Raw genomic sequence first — 25,979 nt, 5'->3', positions numbered from 1 at the left:
TACAGAGTGGCTCCAGGTACAGTCTTCTGAGTATAAACACTTCTGCTGGCCACCAAACGCTCTAGACATGAACATTATTGAGCATATCTGGGATGCCTTGCAACTGCAACGTGCTGTTCAGATGGGATCTGCACCCCCCCCCCCCGCCCCCCCCCGCCCTCGTACTCTAAGGAAGTTATGGACAGCCCGGCAGGATTCATGGTGTCAGTTCCCTCCAGCACTACTTCAGACATTATTCAGGTCCACGCCATGTCGTGTAGTGGCACTTCTGCGTGCTCGCGGGGGCCCTACACGATATTAGACAGTTGTACCAATCCCTTTTGCTGTTGAGTGTGAAAGTGAAGTGAGGAAAGAAGTTCATCAACGATTAACGAACGCCAATAACATGTTCTTTAGTCTGAAAAATTTGAAAATAAGAATAAGATGCAGCTGTTCATGACACTAGTACGGCCGGTACTTCGATATTGTTGTGAAACCTGGGCGACATCAGCAGCAGCTGAAGAAGCAGTCTGTGCCATCGAGAGGAAAGCACGTCGACAGGTGTGTGGATCCGTTTAGAATATCATGGAAGGTAAATGGGAACGAAGACCAAAGGAACAATTTTACCAGCGGTTTGGAAAAGCACACATTGGCCGAATATTAGGGCCCACATTTCTCACATATCGAGTCTTCCACTCTCAGTCGACTGGAAAATGCCCAAGGGGCGTCCAAGCGCGCGAAGGATGGATCGAGTATTAAAAGTCCGTAAAGAAGTGCAGCCGACAACGGAATCGGCGGCGGAGAGTGAAAATGCGTGCCGGACCGGGACTCGAACCCAGGGCCTCCTGCTTACTAGGCAGTTGCGTTAATCACTGCGCCATACGAACACGGATGGAGCTAGAGACCCGTACTGATGGACCACCATCTACTGTGGATATCCTCCCTGTTGTGACTGACTGACCTTTTTTATTGTGCTTTTTTTAGTGTGTTACTTTATAAAATTTTTATAGGGTGCTGTGTAGTGTTGTTAATTTGTTTTTCTACTGCAGACCTTACAGGCTCGTTAATGCAGTAAACGATGATGGTGATATGCCTCTAGAAGCACACTATACACCCATACATGCTAGGATAATACGAATGGCGGCTTTTTTTTATACGGTTATGAGAATTCTTAGTTACTTTTAATTTCTTGTTAAAGCGGGTATTCTTGCGTAAATACTTCTCCCGACTTTCTTTATATTCGAATAACCCTTTCGGAGGGTACGATAAATCAACGTAGGTTTTGCCTCTTTGTATTTAATTTTCGTCGCTCCCAGACTTCCTCTAGCCTTTGAGAGCGTTCTTTTTCTTCCTGGATCCATTTCGTTCCCTCTGCAGACATCTTTCTTCCCCGAAATCCTGCCTGTTGAGTTATTTCTCTAAAGAGTATTCCGTTATCTATTATGTCCAACCGGATTCCAGTGTTTTTCATGTCTTTGCAATTTCACTGAACCATGTGAGTTTGTATTTGTAGCTGTTTAGTAAGTTTATGATCTGCTAGGTTAGTCTGTTACTCCTCATTCGATATATACGTCGCTGAAAGTGTAGCCTTCTTTCCCGTATTACATCAGTTAGTTCTTCAGTCTTAAAAAGGAGCTCTTTGTGCGATGTTAATTCGTATTCGTCATTATTATTTTTTTTCGGTCCCAGAATTATTCTTTCAACTTTTTCCCAGTTTTCCAAGATACTTAATTAAGTCTTGTTATTTTAAGTTTTTCTGGTGCATACAGTGCTTCAGGTTTTATCGCTGTTTGAGAGTCCAGAAAGCGATTTTCACTCTGCAGTGGAGTGTGCGCTGATATGAAACTTCCTGGCAGATTAAAACTGTGTGCCGGACCGAGACTCGAACTCGGGACCTTTGCCTTTCGCGGGCAAGTGCTCTACCAACTGAACTACCCAAGCAAGACTCACGACCCGACCTCACAGCGTCAATTCTGCCAGTACCTCGTCTCCTACCTTCCAAACTTGCAGAACTAGCACTCCCGGAAGAAAGGATATTGCGGAGACATGGCTTAGCCACAGCCTGGGGAATGTTTCGGGAATTTCACTCTGCAGCGGAGTGTGCGCTGATATGAAACTTCCTGGCAGATTAAAACTGCGTGCCGGACCGAGACTCGAACTCGGGACCTTTGTCTTTCGCGGGCAAGTGCTCTACCGACTGAGCTACTTAAGCACGACTCACGCCCCCTTCTCTCAGCTTTACTTCCGCCAGTACCTCGTCTCCTACCTTGGTGTTTGCCCCTTGGCACCCAAGAAAATAATAACAGCACGTTGGTCGTGTATGGACGCATTTGGTAATAACGTAGCCATAGGTGTAGCGTTGTTGTAGATATCGCAGCGCTCGTGTGTCGTCCGAAATTGTGATGCTGAGGGGCAGAGGGTGTGCCATGTGTGCAAGAACTTTCAAATTCTAAACTCGGTTACAGCACGCTATTTCTCACGCACCGACACAATTACATCAGACGGCGCCATATTACACGCTACAATTCGGAGCCCACAAGCGGCAGAGGGCTGGAGGAATGTAGATATCAGTAATAAAGGTTCATAATTTTAATAATGTTTGTTTTATTTAAAAATCTTTAATAATTTTCATATTAAACCATCGGAGGCATTACTTTTCAGCATACCCTCGTATTAGCACAAAGGACAAAAAACTAGTCACTCCTAAGAGAATTTAATACTGTGCACCACCGCCTCTAGACCGGATAACGACCTCGGTTCGACAAGGAGGCGAGTCTAGAAGTTTCTGTACGCCGTATCTATTTGGAGCCACTCACTGATGAGAGAAATGTCTGCTACGTTTACACCGAGGGTTTCAAGCACTTTCAGAAATCTTTTGTGACGCTAATACCGGATGAATTAGCGAGCCAGTTGGTGCGATATGGTGCCTGACGGTCTTCGGTGTACTCCACGCGTTGGTTTATTTGAAAAGAGGCAAAATTCGACTTGTCGGACCACACCACATGCTTGCAGTCTGGTACAGTCCAGTTTATACGCTTTTCGACCCATAAAATTCGCGCCGTTTTATGCGCCTCTATGAGCAGTGGCCTTTTGCAAAGTGTCCGACTCCAAATGTTTGTTGCATGTAGTGGCCTTCGCGTTGTTCCCATGTAAACTAATGGAAATAGACCTCTATTAACTGACAGCAACAATTCCTGTCGGGTTGAAACCGACCGTCAGTGGTAAGGCGTGACACTCATCTCCGGTCTCCGTCAGTGATCTTTTTATGGCCACTGTTCTTACGCAGTGTTAGGGGACATCCATTAATTGCATGAGGATCTTTGTTCAAATTTCAGCCTCTCCCCCCCCCCCACCCCCTTCCCCATTTCCCCATTGATGAGATTTGGTGACATGTAGTAGGATCCCCCGCCTCCCCGTCATGTGAGTTTTACCCTACAATTTTTAAATAACGAAATTTATTTGATATATTCGTGTTTTTTGCTTCATACCACTAAAAATAGCTAATAGGTTGTTCGGAATTAAGTTTAGGAAATAAAATGTTATCCGTTGTAATAACCGATATTCTCTGCCATTTGGCAACTTTCAAGACGATTAACTTAATTAAATCTCATTGTAGTACTCCTCGAAGGTAGTTACCATTTTCACCTCTAATCTCAGAAAAGAAATGTAATACATCGATTCAGATAGTGTATTAAACAGTGTTTTTAATATGGGGTTAAAAACCTTATATTTTAAACACGGCACCGCCGTGTAGTATTCGGAAGCATAAACGGACAGAGATAGACAGAGAGACGGACAAAAAGGCTCTTCGAAAACAGTATTAACCGACTGGTAGTCAACCTGGTCCCTACCGCCCACTATTGGCCACTTCAGCTTTCACAATGGGCGGTAGAAGGCAGGGATTTTAAAAACAGTTTTCATACAATTTTGACATAAGGAATTTGGTAAGTAAATATTATTTCATGCTTTAAGAAGCTGTAACTCTGCTTTATAAATTTTGTAGAGCTACTTTCCTGCTTTATAAATCTCTGTTACCGACGAACCGGTGGCACTCAACAATGCGCGGAAGATAAAGAAGGTTGATTACCTCTGACTAATCGTTTTGACGGATCACTAAAAAATTGACTTTTTATAGATATATACTGAACCTTTACTCACTTTGCAGATGAAGGACGACGTTCTTTGTGCCTTCCTTTGAGCCGTATGAGTACGCAGCATTTCGGTTTCTTCATTTACATGATCACTAAGAGAATTCTTATCGGCGAACTTCAGCTTAGCTTCCTTCCACAGACGATTAACTTCAACCTCACACGTGTGTTTCGACTTGGCGTCATGCTGCTTGATATACGGGTTGTAAAAGTTTTGATACAGATTCACGTTGAACACAATAACGACGGCTTCACATGCGTTGCACAATATCATGACTGAGTGACTGGTGGACTTGCAGTGATTTCGATAGGGAACTCCCCGAATGAAATCTGACACTTGTGCGGCGCTTGCCCCAAATCGGATAATCCCGGACATGCGCCCGTGTAAACCATTCGCTTCAGTTGAATGGGCCCATAAATACTTGTCGGCGCTTTAATACTGTCTATGTTAGGGATTAATTTTATAGAACAAAATGTTATCCGTTGTAATAATGTACATTCTCTGAACTGAAAAGTTCACGCGAAATTTTCATTGAACTCGCCCCCTTCTCGTTAAATGACATACGATGAGATTTTACTGGACGCTTCCCCCCTCCCCCCACGCCGCCCCTCCTCCGATAAGTCTGGCAGCTTCTGCAAGAAGCACGTCGGAACATGATGATTACTTCCTGCCATTCTGTCACGTCTCTGCATCGACGGATCACTTCACCACGCTGATGCCGTGTGATCGACTGTTACGTATCACTTCACTCACGTCAGCGGTGGAGGGTCACGTGACCGCCTGATACCATTACTACTCCTAAGTGACTGCGTACTCTTATGTAGGGGCGAAAGGAATCCTTTCTGTATGTGTGGTGATATTACATAGTGGTATATACGAGAACAGTGAAGGCTGGAACAGTTGGCAAATTACAAGTCTTTGTTGGAAAAAATCAGCAAGGAGTCGTACAAAATAAACTTAACTCATTGACCGATTTCAAGCACCTAGTGCCCCTCTTCAAAATATTACAATTATTGCATTATTAGCGAGTATAAAAAATAAACAGGTATGTGCAGCACATTACAATAGTCACAACTATTAAAATAAGCTGCATACACCTGTTTGTTTTTGACTCTCGATAATAATGCAATAATTCTAATCTTCTGAAGAAGGGCACTAGGCACCTGAAACTGGTTAAAAAATTCTTTTTGTACAACTTGTTGCTGATTTTTCCAACAACTACGCACACAGTTACCGAGGATGGATAAAGTACTAAATTTCAATTAGCTGGAATTTTTTGGCCTTACAGAACTGTGACAGATATTTGTAAACCTTTACCCATGAAAAGCATCTGGGTTCACATCAGAATGTCAGTGGATTGAGTAACGAATCAAATTTCTGATTTGTTACATGTTGCCAGGTAAGCTAGGTTTCTCTTTGAGTCAGCACCGTGTCTAATTCGTTTCGATCAGCTTGCTCTTAGACTGAGACAAATCGGTCGTCCAAGTGTGTCTCGCTCAGCGTGCACTTTTGCAGGTGGACTTTCGCGGACATTGCAGCGAAATAAGCCGTGGAATTGCTCTCTTTCGTTGAGTCGTGCTAATCTGATCTTTCCGCTAAGATACTTACCGTCTGGGTTGCAGACTGCTGCGACTTTTTTGCAAAGGCGCATTACTCGACTAGCGACGAGAATACTGCGCATTTCGCTAATGAATAAATTCCAGTTGCTAAAGAACAGAACTTGTCCCATGAGACCGCCGTAGGAAAGTAAGTTAGCCATACTGACAGCGTCATGTTTGACTGATGTTAATGAGATACGCCGCGTTACAAACTTTTACGACAAAAACGCAAGCTTGACCCTACTTGTCTTTCGTCATCGGTCACGTGAGTGCTAGCTTGAATTTTCTTACACAACTCAACATATGGCAAAAACTGAAAACTTCATGTTAAGTCCGGTAATACAAAAAAACATTTAAAGAATTCTCGTGTGTGGCTCGCATAGTGGAAAACACATTACTTGAAAATCTTATCTCAGTGAATTAGTTATTTGTTACTGTGTAATGAATGCGTAGCACGTTGAATACGCGACAGAAGGTGAAGCTGTAACACAACAGTTCTATTCTGCAACGAACCACAGGCGTCTAATTTAATCAACTGGTGTTGCGATCTTTTGAACTCAAATACTCTTCTTAATAACCGTGTCCGATACTTGTGTGCCTTTTGAACTCATCAGTAGAACAGACACGCACAAGTACATCTGCTGCGCCGCTAAATGAGCCTAATAGCGTAACCTGACCGCAGTAGGTCTGAGATCGACATAAGAAGAACTGGGAAGCAAACTTTGCGTGTGGAACCAAGAGTGATTAAACACAGTAAAAGCAAACCAAGTTTGCTATATATTGTCCATGGAAGTTTACACTTGCAATTTTTAATAGTGTGTTAAACAGTGAGAATTTGAAACAAAAAACTTGTTGAACTCAACAGCTCGCCGATAAGGTCAGGAAGAGGAAGCAAAAAACTGAAATCAACTGTCTTGCGTTTGCAGATGTTTTTGCTACTTTTTCCGAAAATGTGGCATCTGCTACAACACAAATAAATCTTCAGGAAGAAATAGCCAGCAGAACTGGCTTAAGACTTCCTGCAAAAAAAAAAAAAAAAAAAAAAATACAAAATTTCTAATATAAGTTAAGGATGCTCTAAAATTCCAGAAAACATATATTTGTCAAATAGAGAACAAAAATTTAAAAATCTAGGGGAGATAATCAAAGAAAATGACCTGGAAAAATCTGCAATAGAGGAAAGGTAGCATAAATTGGGGAGACAATAAGGTATCACCAGAGAGCTCTACAGTAAAAAGTGCGTATCCAAAAATGCAGATATAGGATATTACAACAGAGTAGCGAATCCAGAATACCTATATGCAATCGAATGCCTGGCATTAAACTGTAGTTTAGATGAATCAGAAATAGTAGAAAGACGAATTATATGCAAAATATTAGGTCACAAAACACAACAGAAGATTGGAAATTACAAGAATACAGCAAAATATAGAAAATATTTCAAACGTAATGAGAAAATGAAGACCCGTGTTTTTTGGACATTTATATCGAATGGAAGATTTTCAGATGTTTGTGAGGTAAGAAGTCCACAACAAGCTGGGTCAAAAAACTAAAAAAGCTTTTAGAAAGAAACAATATAAAAACAGAAGATGTAGACAACAGAGAAAGCTTTCGGGATAAGTATTTAAAATGGAAGGATTCCAAGGTAGTGTAGCTAAAAAGTCTGGTATGAAGAGATGAAAGCATACTGGAAGAAAAGAACAAAGAATGAAGAGCTGAAATTTGAACGTGGTCTTCAGATAGCCTAGTCGCAGAATAAAAAGGCAGCACAGTAACATGGCACAGGCTTCACAAGAGTATAATCACAGCTAATGAAAGACACAAAACTCTCAACATACCCATGGAAATTACACGTTCACTCACGCGATCATACCAGCACATACATTGCTCATTTAGGCACACGAGTGTATGAGTAAGCGATAGACAGATATCGTGGGAACAAGCACGTTTGAAATAATGACGCTATTGCAATGTGAGACAGCATTGCTGACAGCAAGTTGCTGAAGTGCAGTGCAACTACAGCGGAATTCAAATAATGTATGTGCTTTCTCTCATTCAGTTACGTTAATTCACCTAAAATGCAATGATTAATGATTACTGTTTAAACAAACAGCTCATCACAGAGTAACAGGACTATGGCAAGGCATATAGAAAATTTTGTGTACTAATTATAAATAAAAACTATCTTACCTCTACTAACTTAATATACCAAAAAGAAGTAATAAACAAGGTAAAAAATTCTAAGTAGGAAACTTAAACTAGGAAATTCAAGTAATAGGCCTGCTAAAACATTTAGGTTCGGCTACTTTCGCTATTAAGAACAGCTGCCGGCTTTGGAGATACAAAAGTCAGTAAGGTAATATATTTTGCATATTTTTCTTCACTACTCTCGACAAAAAATATTCATTGCACATAAAAATAATTAGAATTATGGGTTAGACTCACACACGTACATCTTGCAGGCATCTGTTTAAGTAACTGGGAATGAATACTAACCACTGTACCATAGAGAATTTATTCCTTATGAAATTGTCATCAACAGTCCGTCTGAGTTCGAGAGCAACACAGATATTTGCAAATACAGTATTGAAAGGAAAAATGATGTGCATTATCTTTCAATGAATCTAAACTCGGCAGCTATAAAACTATTTGTATTAATCGACATTCTGAGAATGGGGCGCTTCCGTCGGCTTATCGTGAGTATAGTTGTATTTTACGAGGACACGCTGAACCACTTAATAGTATACGCACAAGTGTCCTGAAAGCATTCGCAGTGCGATTTGTTTTCCTTACCCTCTTACCCTCCACTGTACTTGTTTGCTGTAGCGTCACCGCGTGTTTCCGATAACGGCTACGAGAGGCCAAAGTTCAATAATATCGTGGTCGGGTAGTGACCAGAGAAACGAAATGCCTGACAAATAGCAGAAGTGTTTTCAAATGTAGATTACAGATGTTTCTCCTTACCAACTGCTTAAATACCATAGAGGAATGCTTAAATAGTGTAATTAATCATTTCATACAGAAAAATATCCGTAAATAACATCACTAACATCAACACAATTCATGAATCCCTAGCGGCGAAACGGTAACCTGTGGCTTTTTGTCATATAAAATAAGAGTTGCTTTTTATGTCCCCTAAATACTCTTTTGTGTGTGTGTGTGTGTGTGTGTCTGTGGGGGGGTCACATGTTCCACATCGTAACATTTATTGTGCATATGATTTATGGAACAAATAAAAAACTAGCTAATGGGTGTCACCATAACTGGACGAAGCTTGTCGCCTCTGATGAAAAGTACGAGAAACTGTCGCCCTTCCAACAGAAGTAAGTGAAGGTTCCGTACAGTTAATGTTTGCGCAGCAGAATATTAAGAGGTGGTGATGGACGTGAGAGAGAAAATTCACTAATAAACATATGTCGGCTTTCCCATGAAACCATCACTTCCAAATATGCAATGTTGAGAGGACTGGTGGTGGAGCAGTTACTCACCTACCGTAAGCAACATGTGAAACTAATGAGGTGGAATGATTTTAATCTCAGACTTTCCATTTTGTGAAGTGATTTTCCACCGCAGTATGGCATTTGTAACGCGTTTATTGAGACTGACGGTCGTCACTTGGAACAGTTGCTGTGAGTGTAGGTTGTTGCTACTTGCGGTAAGCTGTTTATGTCAGCATGCCTAAACTGAATATTGATTTCCGCCATTAGTTCCTTATCACAAAGCACACTGTTTACGATTCTCTACCGCTTCTATAATTTAGACCCTTAAGTTTTCGGACTCCCATATTTACACAGTACGGCACATCAGATGTGGATGTACTCATAATAGACTACTCATCACACAGGAATCAACACTTCAGTAAATGAGTTGCAAGTAGTCGACCTACGTCTGGAACTCCGTTTCACATTAAACACACTTACATACCCCCATTAGTCAAATCCCCTTTCGAACATACGTTTATAAATGTCAAAAGAGTCATCACCATTAGACAGTGTTTGATGACTCGTTTCCACAGTCTGTCTGAAATGTATATCGGCCATCAGTTACTCGTTTATTTTTCTGCATGACGCTAGTTGTATCCAGTTACCGATAGTTACAGATAGTAAACGAGTTCTGTAGTATACCGAGCTCGTTATTATGTGTTAGACATGTAATAACTGCCATTGAAGGTAGGGAAGGATGTCCTACACACCGTCGATATCAGTATCATTAACACAAGCTGAGCTGGAATAGTATGGGAGAAGGAATTAGTTGAGTGTCAGGACGGAAATATGAACTTCTCTTCTCCCAAAGGCGCGTCCAATGTCTTAACCATGGCACTACGTCAATGGGTAAGTTATAAAAGAGAAATAAATACGTCATGCATCTAAAACCGGATCTACACTGAGCAAGTGGAATGACTAAAAAATATTGGTTTCACAGAGAGCAGCAGTGAGTTTCGTAAACCTGTCCGAACGAAATGCTAAAGTTTTCGTCGTTTCTCTGTGTAAATTTACGTGAATGACGGGAGGGCTCCTTCAACATATTGATAGCCACTTTTTTCATACTTCCTTTCTTAAGGATCACTCTGTGTTTCGTGCCCAGCATTGTGCCGTCAGATTATAAAATGCAAACGAAATTAATGATGTTGTTGTTGTTGTTGTGGTCTTCAGTCCTGAGACTGGTTTGATGCAGCTCTCCATCCTCCTCTATCCTGTGCAAGCCTCGTCATCTCCCAGTACCTACTGCAGCCTACATCCTTCTGAATCTTCTTAGTGTATTCATCTCTTGGTCTCCCTCTACGATTTTTACCCTCCATGCTGCCCTGCAGTACTAAATTGGTGATCCCTTGATAATGGCGTTAATAGATAGCTGTTGAAAAGCGCGTGTTGATGGAAGATTAATTTATAAATTTGTTGTATTCTTTCCTCCGTGTTTCTGAGCTACATAGCAAACGCAATTAGCCTCCCGTCTCCAAGCAAATGCTGCTTGACAGGTGCTGCAGCACGGATTGTGAAGCTGATGTCGCATGTCCTACAGGGCTACTCCCGTTCTGCGCCAGTACTGCGGTCTAGCGCTGCGGTGTGGCATTCCGAGGCAGAATACAGATGCTCAATGACGCCATTTCCCTTCATCCCATTCACAGAGCAGAGCTCTGACAATTTAGTTCCCCGGTTTGTCTCTCCGGCATGGGGAACAGAGAGGATATTTAGGCGCTGCTTGCTCGGAGAACAGGCGCTGCTGGCAACCGGCCACACCGGATTAGACACCACCTCTGCTGTTGTCAGGGGCTTCATTACGTCAGCGGCCTCTCTGGATATCCATTTCCCACCCACAAGGGAGCTGGCACACCACTTCCACGACGGCGGTACGTCCTTCTCGTATTACAGTTTTGTCACCATAAATGTCTGGACTTCAACTAGTTAATCCACTTTTGGACCATTTACATAACTCCCGCCCCCTCCCCATTCCTCTCCGTAATGCTGGTAACGCTGCGTCTTACGGAAAGCTTATCTTACAACACCCATTTCGTACAATGTACTGTTTTATCAGAAAAAAACTTTCTTCGAGCCGATCTCGTATGCGTGAAGATATTCCTTACGACCTTGTCTTTGTGTTAGACGCAGGGTTACAGGATTTACCTGTTTTCTGCTACGTGATGTATCTGTACACATGGAAAGAGTTCCGTATGTCTGATGTACGGTGTTTTTATCTTGGACAACATATGATACTTCAGCCTCATGGAAAGTTATCCTATCGCGGTTGTTGCGTTGTACGATGACTGGTGTTCTCCATATAAAAGGGGTGACCAAAAAGTTTCCATTCTGAGGTCGTACTGTCCAGAAGCGGTACGTCAGTCAGACAAAATGTCGTGAGCACTCCATCATCCCACCGACGTAGAAAAAATGAAATGTCGTGCGGCTGGGGCCTCCCGTCGGGTAGACCGTTCGCCTGGTGCAAGTCTTTTAAGTTGACGCCACTTCGGGGACTTGCGTGTCGATGAGGATGATATGATAATGAAGGCAACACACACGTAGTCCCCGAGCGGAGAAAATGTCAGACACAGCCGGGAATCAAACCCGGGCCCCTTGGCACAGCAAAAAAATGGTTCAAATGGCTCTAAGAACTATGGGACTAAACTGAAGTCATCAGTCCCCTAGACTTAAAACGAAGTAAACCTAACTAACCTAAGGACATCACACACATCCATGCCCGAGGCAGGGTTCGAACCTGCTACCGTAGCAGCCGCGTGGTTCCGGACTGAAGCGCCTAGAACCGCTCGCTTGGCACAGCATTCGACCGCCCTGACCACTTCTTTTTATGTCATTTTGTCCGTTATTGATCGCTGTATTTGTTCGGGGCGAACATCTAATAACGCTTCTTCAAGTTCGTGTTTGATCCATTAAGGCGGTCGCCGACGTAGAAGTAGATATCCTCGGAGTAGTGAAGCAACATAAATCACTTAATAGAAGCAATTCTTATGGTCCAGACTGTATACCCGTTAGGTTCCTTTCAGAGTATGCTGATGCAATAGGTCCATACTTAACAATCATGTACAACCGTTCGCTCGACGGAAGACCCGTACCCAAAGACTGGAAAGCTGCACCGGTACCACAAATATTCAAGAAAGGTAGTAAGAGTAATCCATTTACTTACAGGCCATGTCACTAACGTCGATACGCAGCAGGATTTTGGAACATATATTGTTCAAATGGTTCAAATTGCTCTGAGCACTATGGGACTTAACTTCTAAGGTCATCAGTCCCCTAGAACTTAGAACTACTAAAACCTAACTAACCTAAGAACATCACACACATCCATGCCCGAGGCAGGATTCGAACCTGCGACCGTAGCGGTCACGCGGTTCCAGACTGTAGCGCCTTTGACCGCTTGGCCACCCCGGCCGGCAAACATATATTGTGTTCGAATATTATAAATTACCTCGAATAAAACGGTCTATTGACACACAGTCAACATGGGTTTAGAAAACATCGTTCCTTTGAAACACAACTAGCTCTTTATTCACATGAAGTGCTCAGTGCTATTGACAAGGGATTTCAGATCGGTTCCGTATTCCTGGATTTCCGGAAGGCTTTTGACACTGTACCACACAAGCGGTTTGTAGTGAAATTGCGTGCTTATGGGATATCGTCTGTTATGTGACTGTATTCCTGATTTCCTGTGAGAGAGCACAGTTCGTAGTAACTGGCGGGAAGTCATCGAGTAAAACGGAAGTGATTTATGGCGTTCCCCAAGGTAGTGTTATAGGTCCTTTGCTGTTCCTTACCTATATAAACGATTTGGGAGACAATGTGAGCAGCCATCCTACGTTATTTGTAGATGACGCTGTCGTTTATCGACTAGTAAACTCATCAGAAGATCAAAACAAATTGATCTGAGAAAAGATATCTGTATGGTTCGAAAATTGGCAGTTGACCCTAAATTACCAAAAGCGTGAGGCCATCCACATGAATGCTAAAAGGAATCCGTTAAACTTTGGTTACACGATAAATCAGTCAAATCTAAAGGCCGTAAATTCAAGTAATTGCTTGGGAATTACAATTGGAAGGAACGCTTAGGAAATGTTATGAGGAAGGCTAACCAAAGACTGCGTTTTATTGGCAGGCCACTTAGAAACTGTAACAGATCTACTAAGGAGACTGCCTACACTACGCTTGTCCGTCCTGTTTTAGAATACTGCTGCGCGGTGTGGGATCCTTACCAGATAGGACTGACGGAGTACATAGAGAAAGTTCAAAGAAGGGCAGCACGTTTTGTATTATCGCGAAATGGAGGAGAGAGCGTCACTGAAATATACAGGATTTGGGATGGACATCTCACGAAATTTCAGTCGCCGACTTTCTCCTCCGAATTCGAAAATATTTTGTTGACTCCGTCTTGCATAGGGAGAAACGATCGCTATAATAAAATAAGGGAAACCAGAGCTCGTACGGAAAGATATAGATGCTTGTTCTTTACGCGCCCCATACGAGATTGGAATAATAGAGAACTGTGAAGGTGGTTCGATGAACCCTCTGCCAGGCACTTAAATGTGATTTACATAGTATCTGTGTAGATGTAGATGAAAATACTCGTTTGGTAAAACACCGTGTTCTGCTGCGTGAAGAAGCCTGTAATTGCCTGTTGCACATCCTCGTCTGACAGGAATTGTCGATCCTTCAACGCCTTTTTTAAGGGACCACTGGGGAGAGATCCACTGGGAAGAGATCAGGGCTATAGGTCAGGTGCTCTCCCGCGTGAGTTGGCGTAACTTCTGCGTTACGACATTTGCGATATGGGAACGTGCATTTTATGAAGCTTGGCACACCATTCCACAACGGTGATTTTCGACAGACTTATTGCCACATGCACATTCTTCATTCTCCGATGGATGTCTGCTGGTATCCAGAATAAAATTTTCATTCTGCAGCGGAGTGTGCGCTAGTATGAAACTTCCTGGCAGATTAAAACTGTGTGCCGGACCGAGACTCGAACTCGGGACCTTTGCCTTTCTTGGGCAAGTGGTGGTGGTGGTTAGTGTTTAACGTCCCGTCGACAATGAGGTCATTAGAGACGGAGCACAAGCTCGGGTTAGGGAAGGATTGGGAAGGAAATCGGCCGTGCCCTTTCAAAGGAACCATCCCGGCATTTGCCTGAAACGATTTAGGGAAATCACGGAAAACCTAAATCAGGATGGCCGGAGACGGGATTGAACCGTCGTCCTCCCGAATGCGAGTCCAGTTGGGCAAGTGCTTTACCGACTGAGCTACCCAAGCACGACTCACGCCCTCTTCTCACAGCTTTACTTCCACTAGCACTTCGTCTCCTACCTTTGATGTATGCTGGTGTTTGCCCTTTGGCACCCAAGAAAATAATAACAGCATGTTGGTCCTGTACGAACGCGTTTGGTAATAACTTAGCCACGGTCTACGTTTCCACATTTACCGCACGCACGTCGGAAAGACACGAATACCACACTAATCCCTTGCCCACTTGTGGATTCTTATACACCTGCATCGGAGTCGCGCTACATTTCATATACTCGGCAGCAACGCCCTCAAACGGAAACTTTCTGATGGTCCCTTATACATAAACCGTCTAACCGATAGGGCCAGCAGCACTCTCAGATTGTTCGTGGGCGAAACTGATTTCTTTAGGAGGGCATCGTCACTGGCTGATTCTAAGGAACTGCTGAACTACCTAGTGTTTCCGCTTGATGTAGTGAACGGCAGCTCTCTTTAACTGTGGAGAAATGCAAGACAATGACCATTAAAAAAAAAAAAACAACAACATAGTGACCGATTACTTGTTACGTCGCTTAAATATCTTGAAGTTTGAAACGAGAAGAACATGTAATATTAGTGTTAGAGAAGACACGTGTATTATTAGTGAGACTGTGGCGAGAGTTCTTGAAAAATGAAGAGCGTTTGTAAATGCAACCTCATACAAGATTCTAGTGGATATGGACTAGAATATCGCTCCAGAACTTGTAGTCCATAACCAGTAGGAGTGCAGGAGCCGGCCGATGTGGCCGTGCGGTTTAGGCGCTTCAGTCTGGAACCGCGTGACCGCTACGGTCGCAGGTTCAAATCCTGCCTCGGGCATGGATGTATGTGATGTCCATAGGTTAGTTAGGTTTAAGTAGTTCTAAGTTCTAGGGGACTGATGACCACAGATGTTACGTCCCATAGTGCTCAGAGCCATTTGAGCCATTTTTTTTGGAGTGCAGGAGAAAACAGGACTGTAACATGTCAGTATAGCCCATCTGATATTGTGAAGGAGATTTTCAAGAAACTTGAACGGTAATATTTTGAAAAAGAGCAACTGTATTCTCCGGAAATCCCGCTGGGTAAATTTAGAGAACCGGAATTCAAGAAAGATTGTGAGATAATTCTGCCGTCCCTATGGTAGTCTAGATATAGTATGGGGACCAGGATGGAAAGATAGAGGGATTAGTCCGTATACTGAAGCACACTGACATTAATTTTAGCCTAGCTTCTAGCACCAATGGAATACGACAGTAAGACACTAATACTGACAAGAAGTAACCCGTACCATCCTTGTACATAACATGTATAAATGAAGCAATAATGGAAATGAGCGTTTGTCGTCATTGGCGGGGAGGCCCCTTGCGGGGCAGGTCCGGCCGCCTTGGTGCAGGTCTTATTACGTTCGACGCCACATCGGGCGACCTGCGCACCGGATGGGGATGAAATGATGATGGAGACAGCACAGCACCCAATCCTGAGCGGAGAAAATCCCTGACCCATCCGGGAATCGAATCCGGGCCCGTAGGACGGCAAATGTAGCAATAGATCAATTTACATTCACAAATTAATACTGTAATCGAAATTTGGGTCACCAGGGAGATTTCTTCGCTAGATGTTAGTAAGTAGTGAATCTGTGTACATTCCTAACTAATGAAAGCTGGCCCACTGTTATATCGCTGCGGTGCAGAAAGGTGAAATGTTGAGAGTAGCCCGCGCTACATTTTGCACTCAACGAGTGGCCAAAATGAAGGTGGTTTTAAGTCTAATAAACATGTAAGCAATGCTCATAGATAATCTGCCTGTCTTTTGTTGCAGGTGTACACACCGACTGGCTTCGAGAAGTATGGCTCGACGTACAACGTGGCGGACTATAGGATACACTTTGCCGTGTGGGACACGTCTGGTGAGTGTGATAACCCAGACATTTGTCTTCCATGCACAGCCTAACCTGTAAACACTATTCGGTTTGTACAATGGCCATCACAAGAATTTTCATCATTCTCATTTGTCTGGCACTGTAACGTAAGCCACTAACGTGGGCTAATTTGTTAACCTTCCATCCAGAGGTATGAGTCTTAAATCCTGGTAGTAGGAACAAGTACTCTGAAAAAGGAGAGGTGTTAGTTTCCTGTTCCTGAGGGCAACTGTGTGGCCGATTCTCCTGTGTCATTCTCGGGAGTTCTGCAGTGCCTGATGTGACGGCAGGCCAGACATGTTGTGGATTCCTTCATGGAGACTATAGTAGCCTCTACAGCCATCATACTGCTATTCGAGATACGCATAATATGTTCTGGCACGTCGTTATGCCATCTACTTTCCTTTCGTAACAGGAATCATTAAAAAAACATAAACACAATATTACTTTCTACAAGAATTCCCTAGATTAATCTGTGCGGTAGAAGATCGCACTTGACATTATTCTTTGAAGAAAGAAGCAGAAACGCTTAGTATTTCCATACGTTCGTCGAACGCTCGTGAAAATGACTCACTACGTCCTTAATCATATCAGTGACGCGTAAGCCACGACAGTCACGTGAAACTATGCGTAGTTTCAAATAAACGAAGAAAGCCACTGGATTGAAATCCAAACTTTCCCGGTAACTCTGTAGTGACGCATTTTTATTTCTGAACTATGCACTAACAATAGTTCAACAAAGTTTTTATTTACAGACATAGCCACAGCGTTATTTTTATAGCGTCGGTTCCAGCAGTCACAAACGGTTATCTTCAGATAAATGTGCAGCTTGTGCATTACCACTAACGCATTAAACACAGTGTATGGTCATCAGTACTGTACGTTGATCCGAAGATGGCTGTTGAAACCGCTAACATTGAGCTATGGGGTGAGTTGAACTTACCGATATCAGACGTAGCTTTGACTTAACGATAGTGTGCTAAGTGAGGTCATACGTACACAGACCGCGATAGAACAGAAAACCGATGGTATTTCTTTAACTTTCATATTATTTTTTGGCGCTTAGGTTGTGTAATAGACTGATTTGCAGTGTAGCCCGATGCTGCGGTAAGGTCTGAACTTGGCAGTTTGGTAGTGAGTTCACAAAGGCATGTGATGCCATGAGAATGGCTGTTTCTTGTTATGACGCTTAAATCTCGCATATTGTATTTTCTGAATGACTTACGTCCACCATTCTGATGTAATTAGCCGAATCAGACTTTGTATTATTGTGACGCTGTTTGAATACAAGGTGTCCCATTTATGTTGACTGCCCTAAATAACTGTTTGTCCAGATGCAAATTACAAAATGTTTCAAGCAAACGTTCTTTAACCGTCAGGGGGACATCAGCCAGCATGATTGCCTTCGTTGTAGCTTTGTTTTTTACAAAAATATGAACAGCGGTATGACTTTTTTAAATGGCACCCTTTGTATTTTATTCGGTAATTTATTTCCTCTCCTAAAGACCTATTCAGAAATGTATCCTTCGCTAAAACACAACGTTATTAATTACATAACACAACACTGACGTTGACGCTCCCAGCGCTTAGTGTATGTTCTCGGGGTAATGGAACCTATCCACGTGCTGACGTTGACGTTGCAAAAAAAATGGTTCAAATGGCTCTGAGCACTATGGGACTCAACTGCTGTGGTCACAAGTCCCCTAGAACTTAGAACTACTTAAACCTAACTAACCTAAGGACAGCACACAACACCCAGCCATCACGAGGCAGAGAAAATCCCTGACCCCGCCGGGAATCGAACCCGGGAACCCGGGCGTGGGAAGCGAGAACGCTACCGCACGACCACGAGATGCGGGCACGTTGACGTTGCACACCCGTCATTCCGTCAACCATCGTCAGTTGAAGAGTTGTGTGAGTAGAATGTACACCAACGAAGAGAAGATAGATGCTACTCGTCTATGAGGAATGTTAAGTTAGCAGAACAGTAATTGCAATACTGTTTTCTTATGTACGGGTGCATTTAGTACAGTAGTTTAGTCCTTTTAAATACTGTTGTGCAGAGTAGACATACAATAGAGGTTGTCCTTCCTACAAACTGCTTCGACATAACGTTTCTTTTACTGTTGTTGTTGAAGGCAGGCGAAATGCTACTCAGGCAGCGGAACTGTACAGAGAGCGATATCCCGTCAAGAACTCACCTTCCCGACGGATGTTTGCTCGTCTTGTTGCGACGCTTTGGGATACGGGAAGTTTCAACCCACGACAACGCAACGTCGTAGCACTCCCACAGACGAAGCTGCCGAAGTTACTGTTCTCGCTTCCGTTGCTATGAATCCACATGTGAGCACACGACAGCGTGAACACGAGGTCACAGGTTCGAATCCTGCCTCGGGCATGGATGTGTGTGTTGGCCTTAGGTTAGTTAGGTTTAAGTAGTTCTAAGTTCTAGGGGACTGATGACCACAGATGTTCAGTCCCATAGTGCTCAGAGCCATTTGAATCATTTTTTGAACACGAGGTTGGCATTCCTAAAACCGGTGTACACAGTATTCTTACACGTCACCGATTCCATCCATACCATGTGCACCTACATCAAGAATTGCATGGGAATGATTTCCAGAATCGTGTTCAGTTCTGTCAGTGGGCACAGCAGCAAATCCTCACCAATCCGGATTTCTTCTCCAATATTCTATTTACCGATGAATGTTCCTTCTCAAACAAATGACAGGTAAATACAAGGAACATGCATTATTGGTCCAGCGACAACCCACGATGGCTTAGACAGGTGGAACATCAGCGTCAATGGAAAGTTAACGTCTGGTGTGGGATGCTTGGCACTACAGTTATTGGCCCTTATTTCATCAGTGGTAGTCTAAACGACACAGCGCAGGCCAACTTACTCAGACGAATTCTTCCTCCTCATGTGGATGAAGTGTCGCCAAGAACCAGAATCCTTACGTGGTATCAACACGATGGACGTCCAGCACATAATGACTTGCATGCACGTCGTGTTCTGAACTGAAGGTATCCTGCCAGATGGATTGGTCGAGGAGGAGCAGTTACTTGGCCTGCTAGGTCTCCTGATTTAAATCCTCTGGACTTTTTTCTTTGGAGATGAATTAAAGATGTTGTCTATCGCGACATTCCAACAACTCCAGAGGAAATGCAGGAACGTATCGTGCTTGCTTGTAATTGCCTTTAGCAGGAAACACTGGAAGCAGTAAATATTTCTTTCATTCAATGAGTGCACCAGTGTATCGGTGACCAGGGTCACCACTTTGAGCACTTTTGAATGTTCTACTCCTGGTAAATGGTACAGGAGAGTCAAAGTCAATTTTGCGTTATGTTTTTACTTGGTTTTCATTTGTTTTCTGACAACTCCAGCAAGGGGACGAGTTTGTGATCCTGGGCTCAAAGTCATTGTTGTGTTATGTAATTAATAACGTTGTGTTTCACTGAATGGTGCAGTGTGATACATTTTTGAATAGGTCTTTAGGAGAGGAAATGAATTACCGAATAAAAAATACAGAGTGCCAATTAAAAAAGTCATACCGCTGTTCATATCTTTGTGAAAGACAAAGCTACAAGGAAGGCAATCATGCTGATTGATGTCACCCTGACGGCTAAAGAACATTCGCTCGAAACATTTTGTAACTTGCATCTGGACAAACAGTTATTTAGGGTGGTCAAGGTAATTTTCAGAAATAAATCATAAGATAAAAATTATCGTGATCATGGAGAAATAATTCTCAGAAACGCGTCCTGTGATTATAAAATGTATTGGACCGAGGTGTTTCCTCTATTGTATTAGATAACATAAGAGTTATTCCTAGTGCAACGCGCTCGCACTATTTCAGGTGACTAGAAACATAATTCATATTATGCTAGTCTGCCTTACCACGGAACGTTTACAGTGATTTTGGTTAGGTGGCGGGCATGTAAATTGCAGCCACTCATTGGATATGAGAACCAGATAACAATTAATAAATTTAAAGACAAGGAGCTTAATGTAGTTGCATGAAATACTTGACATATAATACGTTTAGCGAATGAATTGTATTCTATTCCTGACAATGTTCAAACAGCTATACATTGCAACGACGCTGTAGTAATCACAGTTGCACAAACAGTTTCAAACGCACAAACCGTACACAAGATATAACACACTATAAAATTCGAACCAATAGCAACAGAATTCTGGAAACCTTAATGGGACATACATTACAGGTAGTTATTCACTGACAACGAAACATTGCGTTGTATTTATCAATTTCATCGATTACCTCAAGTATGATTACTGACTAAATCTGGGATACTGATTTGCCCAGACTGTTTATTTAGTCAACTGAACCAGACTGAAGAAAAGGTGAAGCACTAATCATTGATTAATCTCTTGAAATGCATTGTTTTAGAAATAATGTTTTATCTTCATATCCAACTCACAGTAATCACTATACAATTTATGTGAAAAAAATGGCACCCCACTCTGCCCCACTTTCATTCTCCAGTGTGTATTTTAATAATCACTGTACTTCTAAAACACGGTCATTGAGTTCAATAATCACTGTAAGCAATAAGCTGTTGCGTGTACATGGTAATTTGTAAAGATGGTAATTGTTGGATATGGTTCAGAGACACTTGTTTCAGTAAAGTGAAATAAAACGATTTCGCTAATAAGTTTTACTCTACATTTTTGCTACAGAATATTGACTGGACTGAAATAGAGAGTTCGCAATACATTTCTAAAACTGTATAGCTACATACCTCACTGGAGTAACGTGCAACCAAACTCGGATGGCTACATCGGAATAAAACCATTATTCAGTAACAGAGCACTTGCAGAATCGTGCTGCATACTTCACACACAAAAGTATCACGTTCCATTTTTCTCCAAAAGCGCTCTTGTACAACGTCTGCTTCTCAGGCACAGTCAACAACAGAGTTTTCTTAAATAAAGTCTTTGTTCTCGTATGTGCTCCTCACACAGACGTGGCTCCTCATTGTAAGATGATCTTTGGTTTCAACCGTAGAGTAGGAGTATCTATGAAGTGTGCTTTTAGCTGCGCAGAACTACTACTGCAACAGTCACCTGAGTAAGCTGCAACATAATGGCTTCTCTGCAACCGCTCTACAGTTTTCAAATTTAATTGCATGACTATTACAGGCAGATCCCGCTGAAAATATCAAGTGCTTTGTACAAGCGTTCAATAAGCATCGTAATAATTTGTATTCGGCATCTGGAATGGACTTAGCTCAAAGCCATTAATACATAAGCCATTTCCAACATTTTCGATAAGTGTCACAGCTTAGACGTCGCTATTTTTTCGTTATATGAAGTAAAGGGATAGCAACCGCTATTTTTATACTGCGACAGCATTGTGAATTGGTTTCCTAGTGCGCAAAAGAGAAGGTGTCCCGAAAACCATTGAATTTGAAGTTACGACGTACAACAAATTGTTCCGTTTTTACTTTCTGAATGTTTCACTTTCTGTATCTTTAAAACCGTCCTTCTTCATCCTTCGGGAAAGTGAAATATTATTCAACCATACTCATTCTCCATGCGATCTGTAAACGTAGCAGCTTCTATAGTTTCGTGTTGTAATTACTTCATTCAAGCACAATGGTTTGGAGATCTGTATTAACCGGAATTAATGACTCAAACTCTCACGTATACATTTCATATGCAGGTAAAAATTGCTCGATATGTGTAGGATATTCCCGAACCAAAGAATTTATCTAGCACCTGTCCCTTAGATATATGGCTATACAGTTATGTAAATTAGTCTCTAAGATTTCATGCCTTCATTACAGTGTCTCGATATTAATCATTACATAGCGCTTATGATTAGCATGATAACTATAGTAATTATTGGACTTTTGTAGTATTTACCTATGGAAATCAATTTCTTCTTCTTTTGGTGAATTTCGAGTAGCATCCGTAGCAATTAGTTATTCAGCATCGTTACTGTTTCTAATAAATAAACGTTCGGAAACCGATTAAACATGTGGACTATTAGAACTTTCCTTCATCATGTTAAACATCACAGTAGTCACTGACGTTAATGATTCATGAACCCCAGCTCAGCTGTATTATAAACACATTTATCGTGTTACGTCCGGGTTCATTCCTTTAACATCATCATGTTGCCGTGATGTGCTTGTCACGACACGAATGGTCTCGTCCTCGTACGTAATGTTAAAAAGTAAATCCAAAACCACTGAGCTTAACATTACGTTACATTCGACAACTAGATCATTCGTGTCATGACTTAAGCACAGCTCGGCAACCTGATGATGTCCAACGAACGAAACTGGTAGTAAAAAAAAATATGTAATAATATAGCTGAGGTGGTTTTCATTGATCACTAACATCAAAGTTTGTCTTCGCGCAAAATGTAATGATAATAATAATAATAATAATAATAATAATAATAAAATGGTACACACTAGACTAGCATGACGTGACCGTATCTGCCCGATGTTGGCCACATGCACATTACGCTAGGCTCACTCCGTGGGTATTTATATTCAGTCGTTTTAACATCGCCTAGCGATACAGAAGCAACAAAAAAAGCATGCCAAATTTAAAAGAACGCAAAATCCCCAAGACTGGCAAAGTTTTACAGAAGTTCGAAATATGGGGCGTACTTCAATGCGAGATGCTTTTAATAATTTCCACAACGAAATTTTGTCTCTAAATCTGGCAGAAAACCAAAAGAGACTCTAGTCAAACATAAAGCACACCAGTGGCAAGACGCAATCAATACCTTCACTGCGTGATAACAACCGTGCAGTCACTGATGACAGTGCCACTAAAGCAGAGTTATTAAACACGGTTTTCCGAAACTCCTTTACCAAAGAAGACGAAGTAAATATTCCAGAATTCCAATCAAGAACAACTGCCAAGATGAGAAACATAGAAGGAGATATCCTCGGAGTAACGAAGCAGCTTAAATCACTTAATAAAGGCAAGGCCTCCGGTCCAGATTGTATACCAGTCAGGTTCCTCACAGAGTATGCTGATTAAATAGCTCCATATTTAGCAGTTCTGTACAACCACTCGCTCACAGAAAGATCCGTACCTAAAGACTGGAAAATTGCTCAAGTCACACCAATACCCAAAAAGGGAAGTAGGAGTAATCCTCTGAATTACAGGCCTATATCACTAACGTCGATTTGCAGCAGGGTTTTGGAAAATATAATGTATTCGAACATTATGAAGTACCTCGAAGAAAACGATTTATTGACACATTGTCAGCACGGTTTCAGAAAATATCGCTCTTGTGAAACACAACTAGCTCTTTATACTCATGAAGTAATAAGTGCTATCGACAGGGGATGTCAAATTGATTCCATATTTTTAGATTTCCAGAAGGCTTTCGACACCGTTCCTCACAAGCGTCTTCTAACCAAATTGCGTGCCTACGGAGTATCGCCTCAGTTGTGCGACTGGACTCGTGATTTCCTGTGAGAAAGGTCACAGTTCGTAGTAATAGACGGAAAGTCATCGAGTAAAACAGAAGTAATATCCGGCGTTCCCCAAGGAATACTAAAAGAAATCATCTAGATTTCGATTACACGATAAGTCACACAAATCTGAAGGCTGTAAATTCAACTAAATACTTAGGGATTACAATCACAAATAACCTAAATTGGAACGATCGCATGGATAATATTGTGGGTAGAGCAAACCAAAGATTGCGATTCATTGGTAGAACACTTAGAAGGTGCAACACGTCTACTAAAGAGACTGCTTACGCCACGCTTGTCCGCCCTATTCTGGAGTATTACTGTGCGGTGTGGGATCCGCATCAGGTGGGACTGACGGATGACGTCGAAAAAATACAAAGAAGGGCAGCTCGTTTTGTATTATCGCGAAAAATGGGAGATAGTGTCATACACATGATACGTGAATTGGAGTGGCAATCATTAAAACAAAGGCGTTTTTCGTTGTGACGGGATCTTCTCACGAAATTTCAATCACCAGTTTTCTCCTCCGATTGCGAAAACATTCTGTTGGCACCCACCTACATAGGGAGAAATTATCATCACGATAAAACAAGAGAAATCAGGGCTCGCACAGAAAAATTTTAAGTGCTAGTTTTTCCCGCGTGCCTTTCGAGAGTGGAACGGTAGACAGCTTTAAGGTGGTTCATTGAACCCTCTGCCACGCACTTTATTGTGAATAGCAGAGTAATCACGCAGATGTAGATGTAGTTGCCAACCTTAGCCAGTAGCTCACTTTGGAAATGTATACATAAATGTTTGCAGTAATTCGTTTTAACAATTTTCGCTAAGCCTTCTACTAATAATATTCGACATAAAAAAGATAGTACCAGTTTCAGAAAATTTTTACAAGCACCAATATCTGCTTCACAGTAGGCATGATAATATATTCCACAACAGTTATTTACTCTGACCGCTTCGAGAGGGCTGTATTTATAGCTTACATAACAATTGCGCGGTGCGCTTAGTTCATTGTTACAAGCAGATTTTATATGGAATAAAAAAAAAGAAAAAAACAAATCGTGATGTACAGGATACTTCACAATATTCTGACGGTTTCAAATTTGCATATCGCGCTCTAAAAAACCAGGTACAGCGACGGTAGTAAGGAATATCAAGTTTCATCCCATATGCTGGTCAATAATCATGTCGTACTTGTCGGAGCAAAAGCACGTGCAACGTGTGTCTCGTAAGCATGTAGAGATTAGCCGCGATATCGAGTTGCTGCTCGTGAAACAATACTAAACTGAATAAGGAACTTCCGTGCAATTGACAGTACATCGAATCAATTGGCCCTCGGAAAACAGTAGGCCTACGAACTCCCGAGAACATCTAACGTGTTCACAGGCAAGCAAGCCCTCGATGTTCGTTACGAAAACGTGCCCATAGGTCGCAACAGTTAAAATGTAGAATTCACATTGAAATATCCTGAAGTCCTTCAGCAGTTACGAAAGATGATTTCAAAAACTGGGTGAAACGTCTGGAGTATTGTGTAGCCGCCAATGGCCCTAATTAGTCCGATGAAGTATTTCGAAGCAAAATTTAATAAATGTTGCACCTTGTGTAAATTGTTAAATTTCGTTTCGCAAATAGTTTGTGTGTTATTTAAATTTGAAATCGTCGTAACACTGTGAAACATACTGTATAAATGTGTAATAGACACGGTGTTGTCAAACCTAATCTAAGTAAAAAATGTTTTCATTAATAATACGTTTAGTTCGCAGTGTATCGGGCAGCGAACGAAACGCGGTGTCTACTATGAAAAAGAGGATAACCTTTTTTTGTCAGAAGAGAGGACGGTTCCGTTACTCATGGTTTGAACCGTCCATAAATTGCGGGTGAAAGCCCGGCGTGTCTCTTTGCGCTAAAGTTATGGTTGTGCTGACTGAGATCCTATCCGAAAGAACGCCGCAGGGCTTGCATGTGGCGATATATTACTCCCATGCCTTATTCATGAATCGGCAGCTAACAGACGTACAAAATTTATGCTGACAGTGGTGCCGTGTGGTCGCCTCTCGCCTCAGTTTAGCAGATTGAATCTTCTTCGGAATCGCGCCAGTGGAGGAAGTTTCGTCGGAT

At 42.0% G+C, this 25,979-nt stretch overlaps 1 protein-coding gene across 1 annotated transcript in view; it reads left to right on the top strand.

Annotated features, from left to right (window-relative positions):
• LOC126162667 (rho-related GTP-binding protein RhoE-like) overlaps positions 1 to 25,979 on the top strand; it is a 280,013-nt gene that overhangs the window by 218,501 nt on the left and 35,533 nt on the right. The window contains exon 2 of the mRNA XM_049919316.1: positions 16,292 to 16,379. Coding sequence (XP_049775273.1) covers positions 16,292 to 16,379 — 88 coding nt within the window. The remainder of the gene's footprint in view (positions 1 to 16,291; positions 16,380 to 25,979) is intronic.

The sequence above is a fragment of the Schistocerca cancellata genome, chromosome 2, assembly GCF_023864275.1.
Source record: "Schistocerca cancellata isolate TAMUIC-IGC-003103 chromosome 2, iqSchCanc2.1, whole genome shotgun sequence".
Taxonomy (NCBI): domain Eukaryota; kingdom Metazoa; phylum Arthropoda; class Insecta; order Orthoptera; family Acrididae; genus Schistocerca; species Schistocerca cancellata.
This window is presented reverse-complemented; position numbering and strand designations above follow the sequence as displayed.